A 19672-nucleotide genomic window follows, 5' to 3' on the forward strand; every position below is an offset into this window, starting at 1 on the left:
GATTATACACAAGAAAAAAACATGGAATATACTATTAACTTATCATAGGTATGTGACTGAACGACTAATGTAATGCATTTAATCTAGTTACTCAGTATTCAAAATAATATTTGTAAGACTTAAAACATATTGTTTCATACTAAGAAAAATTGTTAAATACATGTATCAATGCAAATTGCTTATTCGACCAATCAAAATGCATAAAATCGCAATGTTGTATTTACCTTTATTAGGAACTACAATTGTTGTTGTTACTCCTGGAACTCCTATAGGACCAGCAGGACCTGTCAAGCCCGGGGGTCCCATAAGACCACGTTCACCAGACTCTCCTTTTTGTCCTGGTCCCCCTGGAGTGCCTGGAATGCCCGGATATCCTCGATCGCCAATCATCCCTGCTATACCTTTAGGTCCTGGTAATCCATTTAACCCATCTTTTCCGGGAAAACCATTAATACCTGATAATTAGAATAAACAAATAAGCAAGTAATTCTGTTTACATCAAAGAAAGGGAAATAAAAGTAGACTTAAAATCTGTCAAGAGTTATTCTCCTGTGAATTCAAGTGTATAGTTTCATAACATTATTTAAAAAACAAAATGCAAATATCAAAAAAAGAAGATGTGGTATGATTTTCAATAAAACAACTCTGCACAAGAGACCAAATTACACTGAAATTAACAACTAAATATCACCATACGGCCTTCAACAATGAGCAAAGCCCATACCGCATAGTCAGCTGTAAAAGGACCAGAAATGACAAATGTAAAACAATTCAAACGAGAAAACCAACGGCCTAATTAATGTACTAAAGATATGAACGAAAAGCAATTATGAAACACAGTCACAAACGACAACCACTGAATTACAGGCTCCTGGCTTGGGACAGGCACAAACATAATGAACAGAGATAAAACATGTTAGTGGAATCCCAACCCTCCCTCTAATCTGGGACAGTTGTGTAACAGTACAAAACAAGAACGAACTATAAAGATAGTTTTGAAAAAGGCTTAACTCGTCATATAGATATAAATATAAATTGATTAAACACTGAAAACACAGAGTAGACGTGGTCAGGTATTTGTACATCCCAACAATTATTCAATTCATCAATAGACTAAAACATGCCTCTTACCATTCATTCCTGGATTTCCCTTTTGGCCAGGTAGTCCATTGACTCCTGGTATTCCCTGATCCCCTTTTGGCCCCTGAGGTCCGGTCAATCCAGGTGGACCACGTGGACCACTTATACCTGGTTCTCCCTTTTCTCCGCTTCCTCCATTTCCACTACCCCTATTTCCAGGTTCCCCTTTCTGTCCTCTTTCTCCCTGTAGTCCTATCAAACCTGTTTCTCCCTTTTCTCCTGTTTTCCCATCATCTCCTGTTTCTCCTTTGTCACCTTTAAATCCTCTAAATCCAATTTGTCCTGGTCCACCCTTTTCGCCCTGTTCACCTTTGAAACCCTGTAGCCCTCTTTCTGCTGTCATACCCCTTTCCCCTTTTTCTCCCTTTTGACCTGTTCCACCTCCTCCACCATTATTAGGTATGATGACCTTGAAAGAAGACGTAATATTCAATGAAGTAGCAACGTTTCAAATATAAGGTAATCTTATTACAGCTCAAATTAATTTAAACGGTTTAAAACTCTTTATTGTATGGAAATTACTAAATTTACCTTGGCTGAATTGAACAAAAATAATCCATATGCTTAGTTTTGTAGCAATATTCGACTTGTATGAAATTAAAGCAGAAGCATGTTTATGTCGACTATCCCTCTGTTATCTTTCGTCCCTCTTTTAAAGTTAGTTCCTTTTGATTCTCAACACAACATAAACAAATGCATAATATAAAATGGGAGATTCTCAACACCACACACACATAAATACATAGAAAGAACAATTTTGATTTACATATATCTTGTGGTATTTGCGTTCTATTTTCGAAAGAGATTAATTGACGGGCTTTACAGCAAATATCATCATAATAATTATAGTTTTGATTGTACTTAATTTATTCTGGTATATTTTTATTCTTTCATTTCTGCAATGGGAACTATTTCATCGAGGATAGTACAGGTTATTTTCATGCAACAAGTTTGCTTGTGTACGTTTCACGATGTTTTGCGTTAAAAGGTTACTATTATGTTTGTTAGGTACAAACATAATGTGAACATCCAACCACCTGCCAAAAGAAGAGTTTCCTTTTTATTGTACATCTATGTTCTTCTGTTACTTAATATAACCTCTAGATTCAATCGAAAGTACCGTTGAACATTGAATTAGTATATCAAGCATTTCACCAAAAGACTTAAAATATTCAAGTGTCCGGAAATTTTGTTGCTGTTCAGTATTTGCATACTTTGCAATTCTAATAAAAAGTTTACTTTTTATATTATCCGCGACAACATTATGTACAAGGAATACGATGAAAAATTACAGTATTTTATTGAAAAATGTTTGCCTAAAATATAACCAGTTATGCTACAGAAATAATGGACATAAACAAAAATACAACTTCATCAATGTTTCAATACTAAACTTTCGTTTGTTATAACTTACCGGTCGATTTGTTTCCAGTGTTTTAACTCTAGTATCCAATTCTCTGTAACGTTTGCAGTTAAAACATTCTAAAACCAAAAAGCAAGTATTCAAGTTTAGTTATTTTCAACATAAATATAGAAAGATGACAATAGCCTACCATGGTAAGCATCTCATTAGAACCGCAAATTTAATTTCAAAAGTCAAAGTCGTCCAAATAAAATAATTTTCAAAAAACGTGTTTCCTAGAAATTCAATGCTTTTACAGCTTTTATTTATTGAATGCGATATTTGTAACTTCCTCATCATTTGTTGTGCAAATAATATTTTTTAAGAGGTGTTCTTAATCTCTTCCATATACATTAATTTGCACATGGACTTATTACCATGATACGCTTTCTCTTGTATTCTTGTCAAATTGTGACAACAACCGTTAATAATAGTTATCAAAGGTACCAGGATTATAATTTAATACGCCAGACGCGCGTTTCGTCTTCATAAGACTCATCAGTGCACTCAGATCAAAATAGTTCTAAAGCCAAACAATTACAAAGTTGAAGAGCATCGAGGACCAAAAATTCCAAAAAGCTGAGCCTAATACGCCTAAGGTGATCTATTCCTTGGATAAGAAAATCCTTACTTTTTCGAAAAATTCGAAAATTCGAAATTTCGAAAATACTAAAAAATAAAAATTATAGTACTTACGTATTGAACAGTTATCCCCTTCATAACCAGGAATGCATATTAATCTTCTAACTGGAAAATATCTTCTCATATACTTATTTGAATACCTGTTGAAAAAATATCTGTTCAATTAGATAAACGTTTGATATGAGTGATTGCATCATGTATTGACATAGACATGCTAAATCCACGCAAAATCTGCCCATGTTATATTTTCCCCAAATTTTTAGTTTATTTCAAAGCACAAGCAATACAGCTTTTATAAATAAATACATCTATATCATAACAGAACAGAACATTTGAAATAATATTGGGGGCAAGACAACACAGTATAAAGCATTCAAAGGATTGTCCTGAAAATTTTATATCTGTGACGTATTTCAAATATTTTCTAAACGTTTTATTTTCCCCAAAAAATATTTATAAATATACCTGCTTTTGCTTCATAGAAAAACAATACTCACTCAAATTGATGTTTTACCGACGTCAGCCCTCTGCTACTGATTTAAGAGATGAATATGTCGACATTCTTGACTTATACGAATGCTTCAACTTAATACATATTTAAAAATAAAAGTGCATGTAAATTGGACATTCGACTTCAACTTCGTACTTTATTTGGCCTTTTAAATTTTTTTTTATTCGAGCGTCACTAATGAGTATTTTGTAGACGAAACGCGCGTCTGGCGTAAATATAAAATGTTTATTCTGGAATCTATGATGAATTTATTTATCTGCATATGAGGTGGGTATTCATATTACTCTTGCTTAAAACTCTCACGCTACGTAATAAAGTTAATAAGTAACAATTTTATCATAGTCATAACACATTTCGAGTATTTATTCAAGAAATTTAAAATAATGATGTTTAATTGTCAAACAAAAATACAGAGAATCTACTTATCAGGTTTAATTGGAGACCTGCAAATTATTAATGATGAGTTTTCATTTCAACCTTCCCTTGTTAAATCTACATTCGACAAGGATCCGTTCAAGGAACCTTTCTCTTTTGAATTTAGATAAAGTCAAGAAAAGAGTCTCATTGCTTAATCTCCTGATATTGCATTGCTATAGGATTTTTTTCTTCAGAAAACATAATTTGTGAAATTTTACAAGTACAACTGTGATTGGTGGTGGTTTATTAAAACTTATACCACGGTGATTTATATCCAAAATTATTGTTTTTTTTTCTCTTTTCAGGGAAAAATATATTAAGTATTTTGGAATTATATGAATAAAAATAATTAGAATTCGTCATTAAATGGGATAACATATCACCCAATTAATTAACCTAACATTTAAACGTTTAGATTACTACAAATACGTTTGGCATAGAAAACATTGAAAAGAACTTACTTTAAAAGATTTACCAAAGACGTCTTTTGCTTAATATGTTCTGTTTAATGAATAAACAAACTTCGCAGACATGATTCATCCTGCAAAACCTAGACACATGCTCTATGAATATACTCAGCGGAACTTATAGACATGCTCAATTAAGATACTCCAATGAACTTAAACATGCAAATCTTGCATGCAAAAGTTAAAGAAAAAGATAGAATTAGTTTTTAGAAATATGATAACTATTAAATAAAGTCAAGAATTCTTTTTATATATACAGGAGTTTTACAACAAAAGACTATATTTTTTTATTTTTGTGCTTTAGCTTCTATGAAAATCATTAACGACCAACTTATACTATCTGTAGTTATGATTATAAAAAAAACCTAGGCCAACTGCTAAAAATGGTAATATATATACTACAAGAGAATTATCCCCATGCGAACTTTCGAAGATAGAATCCATACAGATATGCAATCAAAATCAAATAATTAGTATACACATCATGGGAAACGTAACCAAATGACTACGGTTTTATAAAGATTTCAAACTTTTTCACTTAAAACAAATAGGAAAAAAGCTTATAATGTCAAACTATTCATTTCATTTGAACAAATTATTAGGATCTGGATGTTTGTACAATCTGTGTGCGTTCTGGAACTGAATGAATGTCATTAAGACTTTTAAACTGCCATTCATTTTGTGACCTTCCTGGTGTAAAACTTTAACTAAATTGTTCCAAATGTTAGCTGGTTCTGTGATTTCGGGAGTAGCGCCCCGCCCTAAATAACCATAGCTACCTAATGTGTATACCAACCACGAGTTTTTAATTACAAATCTTCAAACAGTTTCTAGGAAGCTTGAGCAGCTGAGAAGTTTTATCTAATGTTGCATACTTACGGATCCCAACACCATTTAGATCTCATTTCTATATTAGTTATAAAATGTGAAGTGCTGAAAATTAAATTTGATTGTCAAGCTTACTGTATCGTCATTTCCTTTTCGTCAGATGCATTTCATTTACATCATTGTTTTGTACAATAGATGTCAAGTTTAGAAAAGAGATATTACCAATATATCCCGATTTATTTTACAAAAGTGCTATTTTTCAAGAGATTTCTAATATAACTAGAATATTCAATGGTAAGCTTATGAACTTGATGTGTGTTTTGAACACGCTACTAAATTGAAAATGTTGATAGCTCTGCAGTAGAAGTTTAAAAGATTTGAGCAACATGTAAGCATTTATTCAAATGTTAATATCAAAGATTTCTTGAAAAAGACAAGATCAAAATTCAGTCGAAGTTAATGTTGAGTACTACATTCAATGGACACATTTATTTACTTTTTCCTGAGAACAGGATTTTATCAAAAAATTACGTCATGTTTTGCAATAATATATATATCAAAGCAGCAATGCAAAACTTGGTAACTATATGTGTTTCGTGATGTTGATCTTTTTAAACGTATATCATTTAATCTTTGATATTCAAATTGTAATAATCATAAACACTATTTTTCTAAATGATGTGAAACAAACAAAAGAAAGGACATCTTGTATTTTATCAAGTAGACGACATTCTTGAACTATTATACTTTTTTAATGTCTCCTTTCTATTTTGATTGATGGCTGCCTTCATAAATACATATAGTTATCTTAAAATGAAATGTAAGATTTGTGATGTAATACTCTTACTTTACGTTTTCATTTGTTCAGAAATATTTTAAGATGTTATCTGGAATATCAATTTTTCGATAAGGTTTTTATTTATAACCTGTGGTATGTAAAGTTATATAATCAAAGTGTAGTTGCATATTTTCATTATAAATTGTATCGTACTATTTGTTGTTTTATCTCAACTCTCGCATGTTCTTAGTCTTGACACTTTGGTGTTATCGTAGTGTGTGCTTTATCCGTGTCTTTTTTCCATTTTGTTTTAAATCTTCAAGCCTGCGACTGTTTTAATGTTATATCTTTCAATTAAAATTTATCCGTAAGTTATTCTGAAATCCCTATGTAGATTTTTATGTGAAAAAAGCGGTATTTTACAGTTTTATCACCTTCATCCTCGGAATTTGAAATATTGTAAGTTCTGTTTATCACGACAATAGAAATTGAATGATCAGACAACTTAAACTCCAAGAGATAAGAAGGAAGAGGGTACAAAGGGAACATTAAAAAATCAAGGAAAAACTTAAAACGCCATGACAAGAATAAAAATAAAAAGTCGAAAAGACGACCAAACCCACAAAACATTACATAGAAAAACAAAAGACTGTACAACACGAACTCTATCAAAACAGAAGCTGATCTTGTCGTGTAGCTCACGCAAATACAAACCCTGTGTACCGTCTCAGACATTCGGTGATATACCAATCAAGGAAAAGATGTAGGGGTTGTGTTTATAACAATTGAAAATATACATGGTCATCTGTGACATATGTGTATGAAGTAAATGTCAATGGGGCTGGCTATGTTAACAACAGAAGTAAATGTCAATAAGACTGTCTATGTTAACAACAGAAGTAAATGTCAATAAGACTGTCTATGTTAACAACAGAAGTATATGTCAATAAGGCTGTCTATGTTAACAACAGAAGTATATGTCAATGGGGCTGTCTATGTTAACAACAGAAGTATATGTCAATGGAGCTGTCTATGTTAACAACAGAAGTAAATGTCAATGGGACTGTCTATGTTAACAACAGAAGTCAATGTCAATTGGGCTGTCTATGTTAACAACAGAAGTATATGTCAATGGGACTGTCTATGTTAACAACAGAAGTAAATGTCAATGGGACTGTCTATGTTAACAACAGAAGTAAATGTCAATGGGACTGTCTATGTTAACAACAGAAGTAAATGTCAATGGGGCTGTCTATGTTAACAACAGAAGTAAATGTCAATGGGGCTGTCTATGTTAACAACAGAAGTAAATGTCAATGGGGCTGTCTATGTTAACAACAGAAGTATATGTCAATGGAGCTGTCTATGTTAACAACAGAAGTCAATGTCAATGGGGCTGTCTATGTTTACAACAGAAGTCAATGTCAATGGGGCTGTCTATGTTAACAACAGAAGCCAATGTCAATGGGGCTGTCTATGTTAACAACAGAAGTAAATGTCAATGGGGCTGTCTATGTTAACAACAGAAGTAAATGTCAATGGAGCTGTCTATGTTAACAACAGAAGTCAATGTCAATGGGGCTGTCTATGTTAACAACAGAAGTCAATGTCAATGGGGCTGTCTATGTTAACAACAGAAGTATATGTCAATAGGGCTGTCTATGTTAACAACAGAAGTAAATGTCAATGGGGCTGTCTATGTTAACAACAGAAGTATATGTCAATGGGGCTGTCTATGTTAACAACAGAAGTCAATGTCAATGGGGCTGTCTATGTTAACAACAGAAGTCAATGTCAATGGGGCTGTCTATGTTAACAACAGAAGTCAATGTCAATGGGGCTGTCTATGTTAACAACAGAAGTCAATGTCAATGGGGCTGTCTATGTTAACAACAGAAGTAAATGTCAATGGGGCTGTCTATGTTAACAACAGAAGTAAATGTCAATGGGGCTGTCTATGTTAACAACAGAAGTAAATGTCAATGGGGCTGTCTATGTTAACAACAGAAGTCAATGTCAATGGCGCTGTCTATGTTAACAACAGAAGTCAATGTCAATAGGGCTGTCTATGTTAACAACAGAAGTCAATGTCAATGGGACTGTCTATGTTAACAACAGAAGTAAATGTCAATGGGACTGTCTATGTTAACAACAGAAGTAAATGTCAATAAGACTGTCTATGTTAACAACAGAAGTCAATGTCAATGGGGCTGTCTATGTTAACAACAGAAGTCAATGTCAATGGGGCTGTCTATGTTAACAACAGAAGTCAATGTCAATGGGGCTGTCTATGTAAACAACAGAAGTCAATGTCAATGGGGCTGTCTATGTTAACAACAGAAGTATATGTCAATAAGGCTGTCTATGTTAACAACAGAAGTCAATGTCAATGGGGCTGTCTATGTTAACAACAGAAGTCAATGTCAATGGGGCTGTCTATGTTAACAACAGAAGTCAATGTCAATGGGGCTGTCTATGTTAACAACAGAAGTATATGTCAATGGGACTGTCTATGTTAACAACAGAAGTAAATGTCAATGGGACTGTCTATGTTAACAACAGAAGTAAATGTCAATGAGGCTGTCTATGTTAACAACAGAAGTCAATGTCAATGGGGCTGTCTATGTTAACAATAGAAGTCAATGTCAATGGGGCTGTCTATGTTAACAACAGAAGTCAATGTCAATGGGGCTGTCTATGTTAACAACAGAAGTAAATGTCAATGGGGCTGTCTATGTTAACAACAGAAGTCAATGTCAATGGGGCTGTCTATGTTTACAACAGAAGTCAATGTCAATGGGGCTGTCTATGTTAACAGCAGAAGTCAATGTAAATGGGGCTGTCTATGTTAACAACAGAAGTCAATGTCAATGGGGCTGTCTATGTTTACAACAGAAGTAAATGTCAATGGGGCTGTCTATGTTAACAACAGAAGTAAATGTCAATGGCGCTGTCTAGTTTAACAACAGAAGTAAATGTCAATGGCGCTGTCTATGTTAACAACAGAAGTCAATGTCAATTGGGCTGTCTATGTTAACAACAGAAGTAAATGTCAATGGGGCTGTCTATGTTAACAACAGAAGTCAATGTCAATTGGGCTGTCTATGTTAACAACAGAAGTAAATGTCAATTGGGCTGTCTATGTTAACAACAGAAGTAAATGTCAATAAGACTGTCTATGTTAACAACAGAAGTAAATGTCAATTGGGCTTTCTATGTTAACAACAGAAGTAAATATCAATGGGGCTGTCTATGTTAACAACAGAAAACACCACAAGTGTACACAGTCATGTCCGTTTTCATACAAATATATTATCAAACGATACAGAATTAATCTAGCCTGACTTTCTTCAACACGTGCTGAGGTAAATGTCAATGGGGCTGTCTATGTTAACAACAGAAGTAAATGTCAATGGAACTGTCTATGTTAACAACAGAAGTAAATGTCAATTGGGCTGTCTATGTTAACAACAGAAGTCAATGTCAATAAGACTGTCTATGTTAACAACAGAAGTAAATGTCAATGGGGCTGTCTATGTTAACAACAGAAGTAAATGTCAATGGGGCTGTCTATGTTAACAACAGAAGTAAATGTCAATGGCGCTGTCTATGTTAACAACAGAAGTCAATGTCAATAGGGCTGTCTATGTTAACAACAGAAGTAAATGTCAATGGGACTGTCTATGTTAACAACAGAAGTAAATGTCAATGGGACTGTCTATGTTAACAACAGAAGTAAATGTCAATTGGGCTGTCTATGTTAACAACAGAAGTCAATGTCAATGGGGCTGTCTATGTTAACAACAGAAGTCAATGTCAATGGGGCTGTCTATGTTAACAACAGAAGTCAATGTCAATGGGGCTGTCTATGTTAACAACAGAAGTAAATGTCAATTGGGCTGTCTATGCTAACAACAGAAGTAAATGTCAATGGGGCTGTCTAGTTTAACAACAGAAGTCAATGTCAAAAAGACTGTCTATGTTAACAACAGAAGTAAATGTCAATTGGGCTGTCTATGCTAACAACAGAAGTAAATGTCAATGGGACTGTCTAGTTTAACAACAGAAGTCAATGTCAATAAGACTGTCTATGTTAACAACAGAAGTAAATGTCAATGGGGCTGTCTATGTTAACAACAGAAGTATATGTCAATGGGGCTGTCTATGTTAACAACAGAAGTAAATGTCAATGGGGCTGTCTATGTTAACAACAGAAGTAAATGTCAATGGGACTGTCTATGTTAAAAACAGAAGTAAATGTCAATGGGGCTGTCTATGTTAACAACAGAAGTAAATGTCAATTGGGCTGTCTATGTTAACAACAGAAGTCAATGTCAATGGGGCTGTCTATGTTAACAACAGAAGTAAATATCAATGGGGCTGTCTATGTTAACAACAGAAAACACCACAAGTGTACACAGTCATGTCCGTTTTCATACAAATATATTATCAAACGATACATAATTAATCTAGCCTGACTTTCTTCAACATGTGCTGAGGTAAATGTCAATGGGGCTGTCTATGTTAACAACAGAAGTAAATGTCAATTGGGCTGTCTATGTTAACAACAGAAGTAAATGTCAATGGGGCTGTCTATGTTAACAACAGAAGTAAATGTCAATTGGGCTGTCTATGTTAACAACAGAAGTAAATGTCAATGGGACTGTCTATGTTAACAACAGAAGTAAATGTCAATTGGGCTGTCTATGTTAACAACAGAAGTCAATGTCAATGGGGCTGTCTATGTTAACAACAGAAGTCAATGTCAATGGGGCTGTCTATGTTAACAACAGAAGTAAATGTCAATAAGACTGTCTATGTTAACAACAGAAGTAAATGTCAATGGGGCTGTCTATGTTAACAACAGAAGTAAATGTCAATAGGGCTGTCTATGTTAACAACAGAAGTAAATGTCAATGGGGCTGTCTATGTTAACAACAGAAGTAAATGTCAATAGGGCTGTCTATGTTAACAACAGAAGTAAATGTCAATGGCGCTGTCTATGTTAACAACAGAAGTAAATGTCAATAGGGCTGTCTATGTTTACAACAGAAGTCAATGTCAATGGCGCTGTCTATGTTAACAACAGAAGTAAATGTCAATGGGGCTGTCTATGTTAACAACAGAAGTAAATGTCAATGGGGCTGTCGATGTTAACAACAGAAGTCAATGTCAATGGTGCTGTCTATGTTAACAACAGAAGTATATGTCAATAAGGCTGTCTATGTTAACAACAGAAGTAAATGTCAATGGGGCTGTCTATGTTAACAACAGAAGTAAATGTCAATGGGGCTGTCTATGTTTACAACAGAAGTAAATGTCAATTGGGCTGTCTATGTTAACAACAGAAGTAAATGTCAATGGGGCTGTCTATGTTAACAACAGAAGTAAATGTCAATGGGGCTGTCTATGTTTACAACAGAAGTAAATGTCAATTGGGCTGTCTATGTTAACAACAGAAGTAAATGTCAATGGAGCTGTCTATGTTAACAACAGAAGTAAATGTCAATGAGGCTGTCTATGTTAACAACAGAAGTAAATGTCAATGAGGCTGTCTATGTTAACAACAGAAGTAAATGTCAATGGGGCTGTCTATGTTAACAACAGAAGTAAATGTCAATGGGGCTGTCTAGTTTAACAACAGAAGTAAATGTCAATGGCGCTGTCTATGTTAACAACAGAAGTCAATGTCAATTGGGCTGTCTATGTTAACAACAGAAGTAAATGTCAATGGGGCTGTCTATGTTAACAACAGAAGTCAATGTCAATTGGGCTGTCTATGTTAACAACAGAAGTAAATGTCAATTGGGCTGTCTATGTTAACAACAGAAGTAAATGTCAATGGGGCTGTCTATGTTTACAACAGAAGTCAATGTCAATGGGGCTGTCTATGTTAACAGCAGAAGTCAATGTAAATGGGGCTGTCTATGTTAACAACAGAAGTCAATGTCAATGGGGCTGTCTATGTTTACAACAGAAGTAAATGTCAATGGGGCTGTCTATGTTAACAACAGAAGTAAATGTAAATGGGGCTGTCTATGTTAACAACAGAAGTCAATGTCAATGGGGCTGTCTATGTTTACAACAGAAGTAAATGTCAATGGGGCTGTCTATGTTAACAACAGAAGTAAATGTCAATGGCGCTGTCTAGTTTAACAACAGAAGTAAATGTCAATGGCGCTGTCTATGTTAACAACAGAAGTCAATGTCAATTGGGCTGTCTATGTTAACAACAGAAGTAAATGTCAATGGGGCTGTCTATGTTAACAACAGAAGTCAATGTCAATTGGGCTGTCTATGTTAACAACAGAAGTAAATGTCAATTGGGCTGTCTATGTTAACAACAGAAGTAAATGTCAATAAGACTGTCTATGTTAACAACAGAAGTAAATGTCAATTGGGCTTTCTATGTTAACAACAGAAGTAAATATCAATGGGGCTGTCTATGTTAACAACAGAAAACACCACAAGTGTACACAGTCATGTCCGTTTTCATACAAATATATTATCAAACGATACAGAATTAATCTAGCCTGACTTTCTTCAACACGTGCTGAGGTAAATGTCAATGGGGCTGTCTATGTTAACAACAGAAGTCAATGTCAATGGAACTGTCTATGTTAACAACAGAAGTAAATGTCAATTGGGCTGTCTATGTTAACAACAGAAGTAAATGTCAATAAGACTGTCTATGTTAACAACAGAAGTAAATGTCAATGGGGCTGTCTATGTTAACAACAGAAGTAAATGTCAATGGGGCTGTCTATGTTAACAACAGAAGTAAATGTCAATGGCGCTGTCTATGTTAACAACAGAAGTCAATGTCAATAGGGCTGTCTATGTTAACAACAGAAGTAAATGTCAATGGGACTGTCTATGTTAACAACAGAAGTAAATGTCAATGGGACTGTCTATGTTAACAACAGAAGTAAATGTCAATTGGGCTGTCTATGTTAACAACAGAAGTCAATGTCAATGGGGCTGTCTATGTTAACAACAGAAGTCAATGTCAATGGGGCTGTCTATGTTAACAACAGAAGTCAATGTCAATGGGGCTGTCTATGTTTACAACAGAAGTAAATGTCAATGGGGCTGTCTATGCTAACAACAGAAGTAAATGTCAATGGGGCTGTCTAGTTTAACAACAGAAGTCAATGTCAAAAAGACTGTCTATGTTAACAACAGAAGTAAATGTCAATTGGGCTGTCTATGCTAACAACAGAAGTAAATGTCAATGGGGCTGTCTATGTTTACAACAGAAGTAAATGTCAATTGGGCTGTCTATGTTAACAACAGAAGTAAATGTCAATGGGGCTGTCTATGTTAACAACAGAAGTAAATGTCAATGAGGCTGTCTATGTTAACAACAGAAGTAAATGTCAATGAGGCTGTCTATGTTAACAACAGAAGTAAATGTCAATGGGGCTGTCTATGTTAACAACAGAAGTAAATGTCAATGGGGCTGTCTAGTTTAACAACAGAAGTAAATGTCAATGGCGCTGTCTATGTTAACAACAGAAGTAAATGTCAATGGGGCTGTCTATGTTAACAACAGAAGTAAATGTCAATGGGGCTGTCTATGTTAACAACAGAAGTCAATGTCAATGGTGCTGTCTATGTTAACAACAGAAGTATATGTCAATAAGGCTGTCTATGTTAACAACAGAAGTAAATGTCAATTGGGCTGTCTATGTTAACAACAGAAGTAAATGTCAATGGGGCTGTCTATGTTAACAACAGAAGTAAATGTCAATGGGGCTGTCTATGTTAACAACAGAAGTAAATGTCAATGAGGCTGTCTATGTTAACAACAGAAGTAAATGTCAATGGGGCTGTCTATGTTAACAACAGAAGTAAATGTCAATTGGGCTGTCTATGTTAACAACAGAAGTAAATGTCAATGGGGCTGTCTATGTTAACAACAGAAGTAAATGTCAATAGGGCTGTCTATGTTAACAACAGAAGTAAATGTCAATGGCGCTGTCTATGTTAACAACAGAAGTAAATGTCAATGGGGCTGTCTATGTTAACAACAGAAGTAAATGTCAATGGGGCTGTCTATGTTAACAACAGAAGTAAATGTCAATGAGGCTGTCTATGTTAACAACAGAAGTAAATGTCAATGGGGCTGTCTATGTTTACAACAGAAGTAAATGTCAATAGGGCTGTCTATGTTAACAACAGAAGTAAATGTCAATGGCGCTGTCTATGTTAACAACAGAAGTAAATGTCAATGGGGCTGTCTATGTTAACAACAGAAGTAAATGTCAATGGGGCTGTCTATGTTAACAACAGAAGTCAATGTCAATGGTGCTGTCTATGTTAACAACAGAAGTATATGTCAATAAGGCTGTCTATGTTAACAACAGAAGTAAATGTCAATGGGGCTGTCTATGTTAACAACAGAAGTAAATGTCAATGGGGCTGTCTATGTTTACAACAGAAGTAAATGTCAATTGGGCTGTCTATGTTAACAACAGAAGTAAATGTCAATGGGGCTGTCTATGTTAACAACAGAAGTAAATGTCAATGGGGCTGTCTATGTTTACAACAGAAGTAAATGTCAATTGGGCTGTCTATGTTAACAACAGAAGTAAATGTCAATGGGGCTGTCTATGTTAACAACAGAAGTAAATGTCAATGAGGCTGTCTATGTTAACAACAGAAGTAAATGTCAATGAGGCTGTCTATGTTAACAACAGAAGTAAATGTCAATGGGGCTGTCTATGTTAACAACAGAAGTAAATGTCAATGGGGCTGTCTAGTTTAACAACAGAAGTAAATGTCAATGGCGCTGTCTATGTTAACAACAGAAGTCAATGTCAATTGGGCTGTCTATGTTAACAACAGAAGTAAATGTCAATGGGGCTGTCTATGTTAACAACAGAAGTCAATGTCAATTGGGCTGTCTATGTTAACAACAGAAGTAAATGTCAATTGGGCTGTCTATGTTAACAACAGAAGTAAATGTCAATGGGGCTGTCTATGTTTACAACAGAAGTCAATGTCAATGGGGCTGTCTATGTTAACAGCAGAAGTCAATGTAAATGGGGCTGTCTATGTTAACAACAGAAGTCAATGTCAATGGGGCTGTCTATGTTTACAACAGAAGTAAATGTCAATGGGGCTGTCTATGTTAACAACAGAAGTAAATGTCAATGGCGCTGTCTAGTTTAACAACAGAAGTCAATGTCAATTGGGCTGTCTATGTTAACAACAGAAGTAAATGTCAATTGGGCTGTCTATGTTAACAACAGAAGTAAATGTCAATAAGACTGTCTATGTTAACAACAGAAGTAAATGTCAATTGGGCTTTCTATGTTAACAACAGAAGTAAATATCAATGGGGCTGTCTATGTTAACAACAGAAAACACCACAAGTGTACACAGTCATGTCCGTTTTCATACAAATATATTATCAAACGATACAGAATTAATCTAGCCTGACTTTCTTCAACACGTGCTGAGGTAAATGTCAATGGGGCTGTCTATGTTAACAACAGAAGTAAATGTCAATGGAACTGTCTATGTTAACAACAGAAGTAAATGTCAATTGGGCTGTCTATGTTAACAACAGAAGTCAATGTCAATAAGACTGTCTATGTTAACAACAGAAGTAAATGTCAATGGGGCTGTCTATGTTAACAACAGAAGTAAATGTCAATGGGACTGTCTATGTTAACAACAACGGTCAATGTCAATTGGGCTGTCTATGTTAACAACAGAAGTATATGTCAATGGGACTGTCTATGTTAACAACAGAAGTAAATGTCAATGGGACTGTCTATGTTAACAACAGAAGTAAATGTCAATGGGACTGTCTATGTTAACAACAGAAGTAAATGTCAATGGGGCTGTCTATGTTAACAACAGAAGTAAATGTCAATGGGGCTGTCTATGTTAACAACAGAAGTAAATGTCAATGGGGCTGTCTATGTTAACAACAGAAGTAAATGTCAATGGGGCTGTCTATGTTAACAACAGAAGTAAATGTCAATGGGGCTGTCTATGTTTACAACAGAAGTAAATGTCAATTGGGCTGTCTATGTTAACAACAGAAGTAAATGTCAATGGGGCTGTCTATGTTAACAACAGAAGTAAATGTCAATGAGGCTGTCTATGTTAACAACAGAAGTAAATGTCAATGAGGCTGTCTATGTTAACAACAGAAGTAAATGTCAATGGGGCTGTCTATGTTAACAACAGAAGTAAATGTCAATGGGGCTGTCTAGTTTAACAACAGAAGTAAATGTCAATGGCGCTGTCTATGTTAACAACAGAAGTCAATGTCAATTGGGCTGTCTATGTTAACAACAGAAGTAAATGTCAATGGGGCTGTCTATGTTAACAACAGAAGTCAATGTCAATTGGGCTGTCTATGTTAACAACAGAAGTAAATGTCAATTGGGCTGTCTATGTTAACAACAGAAGTAAATGTCAATAAGACTGTCTATGTTAACAACAGAAGTAATTGTCAATTGGGCTTTCTATGTAAACAACAGAAGTAAATGTCAATGGGGCTGTCTATGTTAACAACAGAAGTAAATGTCAATTGGGCTTTCTATGTTAACAACAGAAGTAAATATCAATGGGGCTGTCTATGTTAACAACAGAAAACACCACAAGTGTACACAGTCATGTCCGTTTTCATACAAATATATTATCAAACGATACAGAATTAATCTAGCCTGACTTTCTTCAACACGTGCTGAGGTAAATGTCAATGGGGCTGTCTATGTTAACAACAGAAGTAAATGTCAATGGAGCTGTCTATGTTAACAACAGAAGTAAATGTCAATTGGGCTGTCTATGTTAACAACAGAAGTCAATGTCAATAAGACTGTCTATGTTAACAACAGAAGTAAATGTCAATGGGGCTGTCTATGTTAACAACAGAAGTAAATGTCAATGGGGCTGTCTATGTTAACAACAGAAGTAAATGTCAATGGCGCTGTCTATGTTAACAACAGAAGTCAATGTCAATAGGGCTGTCTATGTTAACAACAGAAGTAAATGTCAATGGGACTGTCTATGTTAACAACAGAAGTAAATGTCAATGGGACTGTCTATGTTAACAACAGAAGTAAATGTCAATTGGGCTGTCTATGTTAACAACAGAAGTCAATGTCAATGGGGCTGTCTATGTTAACAACAGAAGTCAATGTCAATGGGGCTGTCTATGTTAACAACAGAAGTCAATGTCAATGGGGCTGTCTATGTTAACAACAGAAGTAAATGTCAATTGGGCTGTCTATGCTAACAACAGAAGTAAATGTCAATGGGGCTGTCTAGTTTAACAACAGAAGTCAATGTCAAAAAGACTGTCTATGTTAACAACAGAAGTAAATGTCAATTGGGCTGTCTATGCTAACAACAGAAGTAAATGTCAATGGGACTGTCTAGTTTAACAACAGAAGTCAATGTCAATAAGACTGTCTATGTTAACAACAGAAGTAAATGTCAATGGGGCTGTCTATGTTAACAACAGAAGTATATGTCAATGGGGCTGTCTATGTTAACAACAGAAGTATATGTCAATGGGGCTGTCTATGTTAACAACAGAAGTAAATGTCAATGGGGCTGTCTATGTTAACAACAGAAGTAAATGTCAATGGGACTGTCTATGTTAAAAACAGAAGTAAATGTCAATGGGGCTGTCTATGTTAACAACAGAAGTAAATGTCAATTGGGCTGTCTATGTTAACAACAGAAGTCAATGTCAATGGGGCTGTCTATGTTAACAACAGAAGTAAATATCAATGGGGCTGTCTATGTTAACAACAGAAAACACCACAAGTGTACACAGTCATGTCCGTTTTCATACAAATATATTATCAAACGATACATAATTAATCTAGCCTGACTTTCTTCAACACGTGCTGAGGTAAATGTCAATGGGGCTGTCTATGTTAACAACAGAAGTAAATGTCAATTGGGCTGTCTATGTTAACAACAGAAGTAAATGTCAATGGGGCTGTCTATGTTAACAACAGAAGTAAATGTCAATGGGGCTGTCTATGTTAACAACAGAAGTAAATGTCAATGGGACTGTCTATGTTAACAACAGAAGTAAATGTCAATTGGGCTGTCTATGTTAACAACAGAAGTCAATGTCAATGGGGCTGTCTATGTTAACAACAGAAGTCAATGTCAATGGGGCTGTCTATGTTAACAACAGAAGTAAATGTCAATAAGACTGTCTATGTTAACAACAGAAGTAAATGTCAATGGGGCTGTCTATGTTAACAACAGAAGTAAATGTCAATAGGGCTGTCTATGTTAACAACAGAAGTAAATGTCAATGGGGCTGTCTATGTTAACAACAGAAGTAAATGTCAATAGGGCTGTCTATGTTAACAACAGAAGTAAATGTCAATGGCGCTGTCTATGTTAACAACAGAAGTAAATGTCAATAGGGCTGTCTATGTTTACAACAGAAGTCAATGTCAATGGCGCTGTCTATGTTAACAACAGAAGTAAATGTCAATGGGGCTGTCTATGTTAACAACAGAAGTAAATGTCAATGGGGCTGTCTATGTTAACAACAGAAGTCAATGTCAATGGCGCTGTCTATGTTAACAACAGAAGTATATGTCAATAAGGCTGTCTATGTTAACAACAGAAGTAAATGTCAATGGGGCTGTCTATGTTAACAACAGAAGTAAATGTCAATGGGGCTGTCTATGTTTACAACAGAAGTAAATGTCAATGGGGCTGTCTATGTTAACAACAGAAGTAAATGTCAATGGGGCTGTCTATGTTAACAACAGAAGTAAATGTCAATGAGGCTGTCTATGTTAACAACAGAAGTAAATGTCAATGAGGCTGTCTATGTTAACAACAGAAGTAAATGTCAATGGGGCTGTCTATGTTAACAACAGAAGTCAATGTCAATGGGACTGTCTATGTTAACAACAGAAGTAAATGTCAATTGGGCTGTCTATGTTAACAACAGAAGTAAATGTCAATGGCGCTGTCTATGTTAACAACAGAAGTAAATGTCAATGGCGCTGTCTATGTTAACAACAGAAGTAAATGTCAATGGGGCTGTCTAGTTTAACAACAGAAGTAAATGTCAATAGGGCTGTATATGTTAACAACAGAAGTATATGTCAATGGGGCTGTCTATGTTAACAACAGAAGTAAATGTCAATGAGGCTGTCTATGTTAACAACAGAAGTAAATGTCAATGGGGCTGTCTATGTTAACAACAGAAGTAAATGTCAATGAGGCTGTCTAAAGAATTCCTTGCTCGACATATGTTATAAATTTAGACGACAGACGTTTTACCGATGTTCAAAACTCGCAAATCGAGCAATTAAGAAGAGATGAATCATGGTAACAAGCAAAGGCTGAGGGAATCGTATGTACTCAAAAAGGTGCAAGACCGATTGCATTTACAGGATACATTACGCTAGCTATGCATACGTCACATGCCTTGCGAATACACGATAAGTATAACCCCATTGACGAAAAGATTCAGTGCA

General features: G+C 35.0%; 1 protein-coding gene across 8 annotated transcripts in view; it reads right to left on the minus strand.

The window, feature by feature from the left end:
* Window positions 1-19672, minus strand: part of LOC139501743 (uncharacterized) — a 43813-nt gene that overhangs the window by 20933 nt on the left and 3208 nt on the right. For 3 of the 8 annotated variants that reach the window (XM_071290897.1, XM_071290890.1, XM_071290926.1), the window contains exons 2-6: window positions 5459-5512; window positions 3239-3324; window positions 2555-2622; window positions 1132-1549; window positions 225-455 (exon numbers count right to left, since the gene is read on the minus strand). In XM_071290897.1, coding sequence (XP_071146998.1) covers window positions 225-455; window positions 1132-1549; window positions 2555-2622; window positions 3239-3324; window positions 5459-5512 — 857 coding nt within the window. The remainder of the gene's footprint in view (window positions 1-224; window positions 456-1131; window positions 1550-2554; window positions 2623-3238; window positions 3325-5458; window positions 5513-19672) is intronic. The other 5 variants (XM_071290910.1, XM_071290904.1, XM_071290934.1 and 2 more) reach the window with 2 other exon arrangements.

This window comes from Mytilus edulis, chromosome 1 (genome assembly GCF_963676685.1).
Source record: "Mytilus edulis chromosome 1, xbMytEdul2.2, whole genome shotgun sequence".
Lineage (NCBI taxonomy): Eukaryota > Metazoa > Mollusca > Bivalvia > Mytilida > Mytilidae > Mytilus > Mytilus edulis.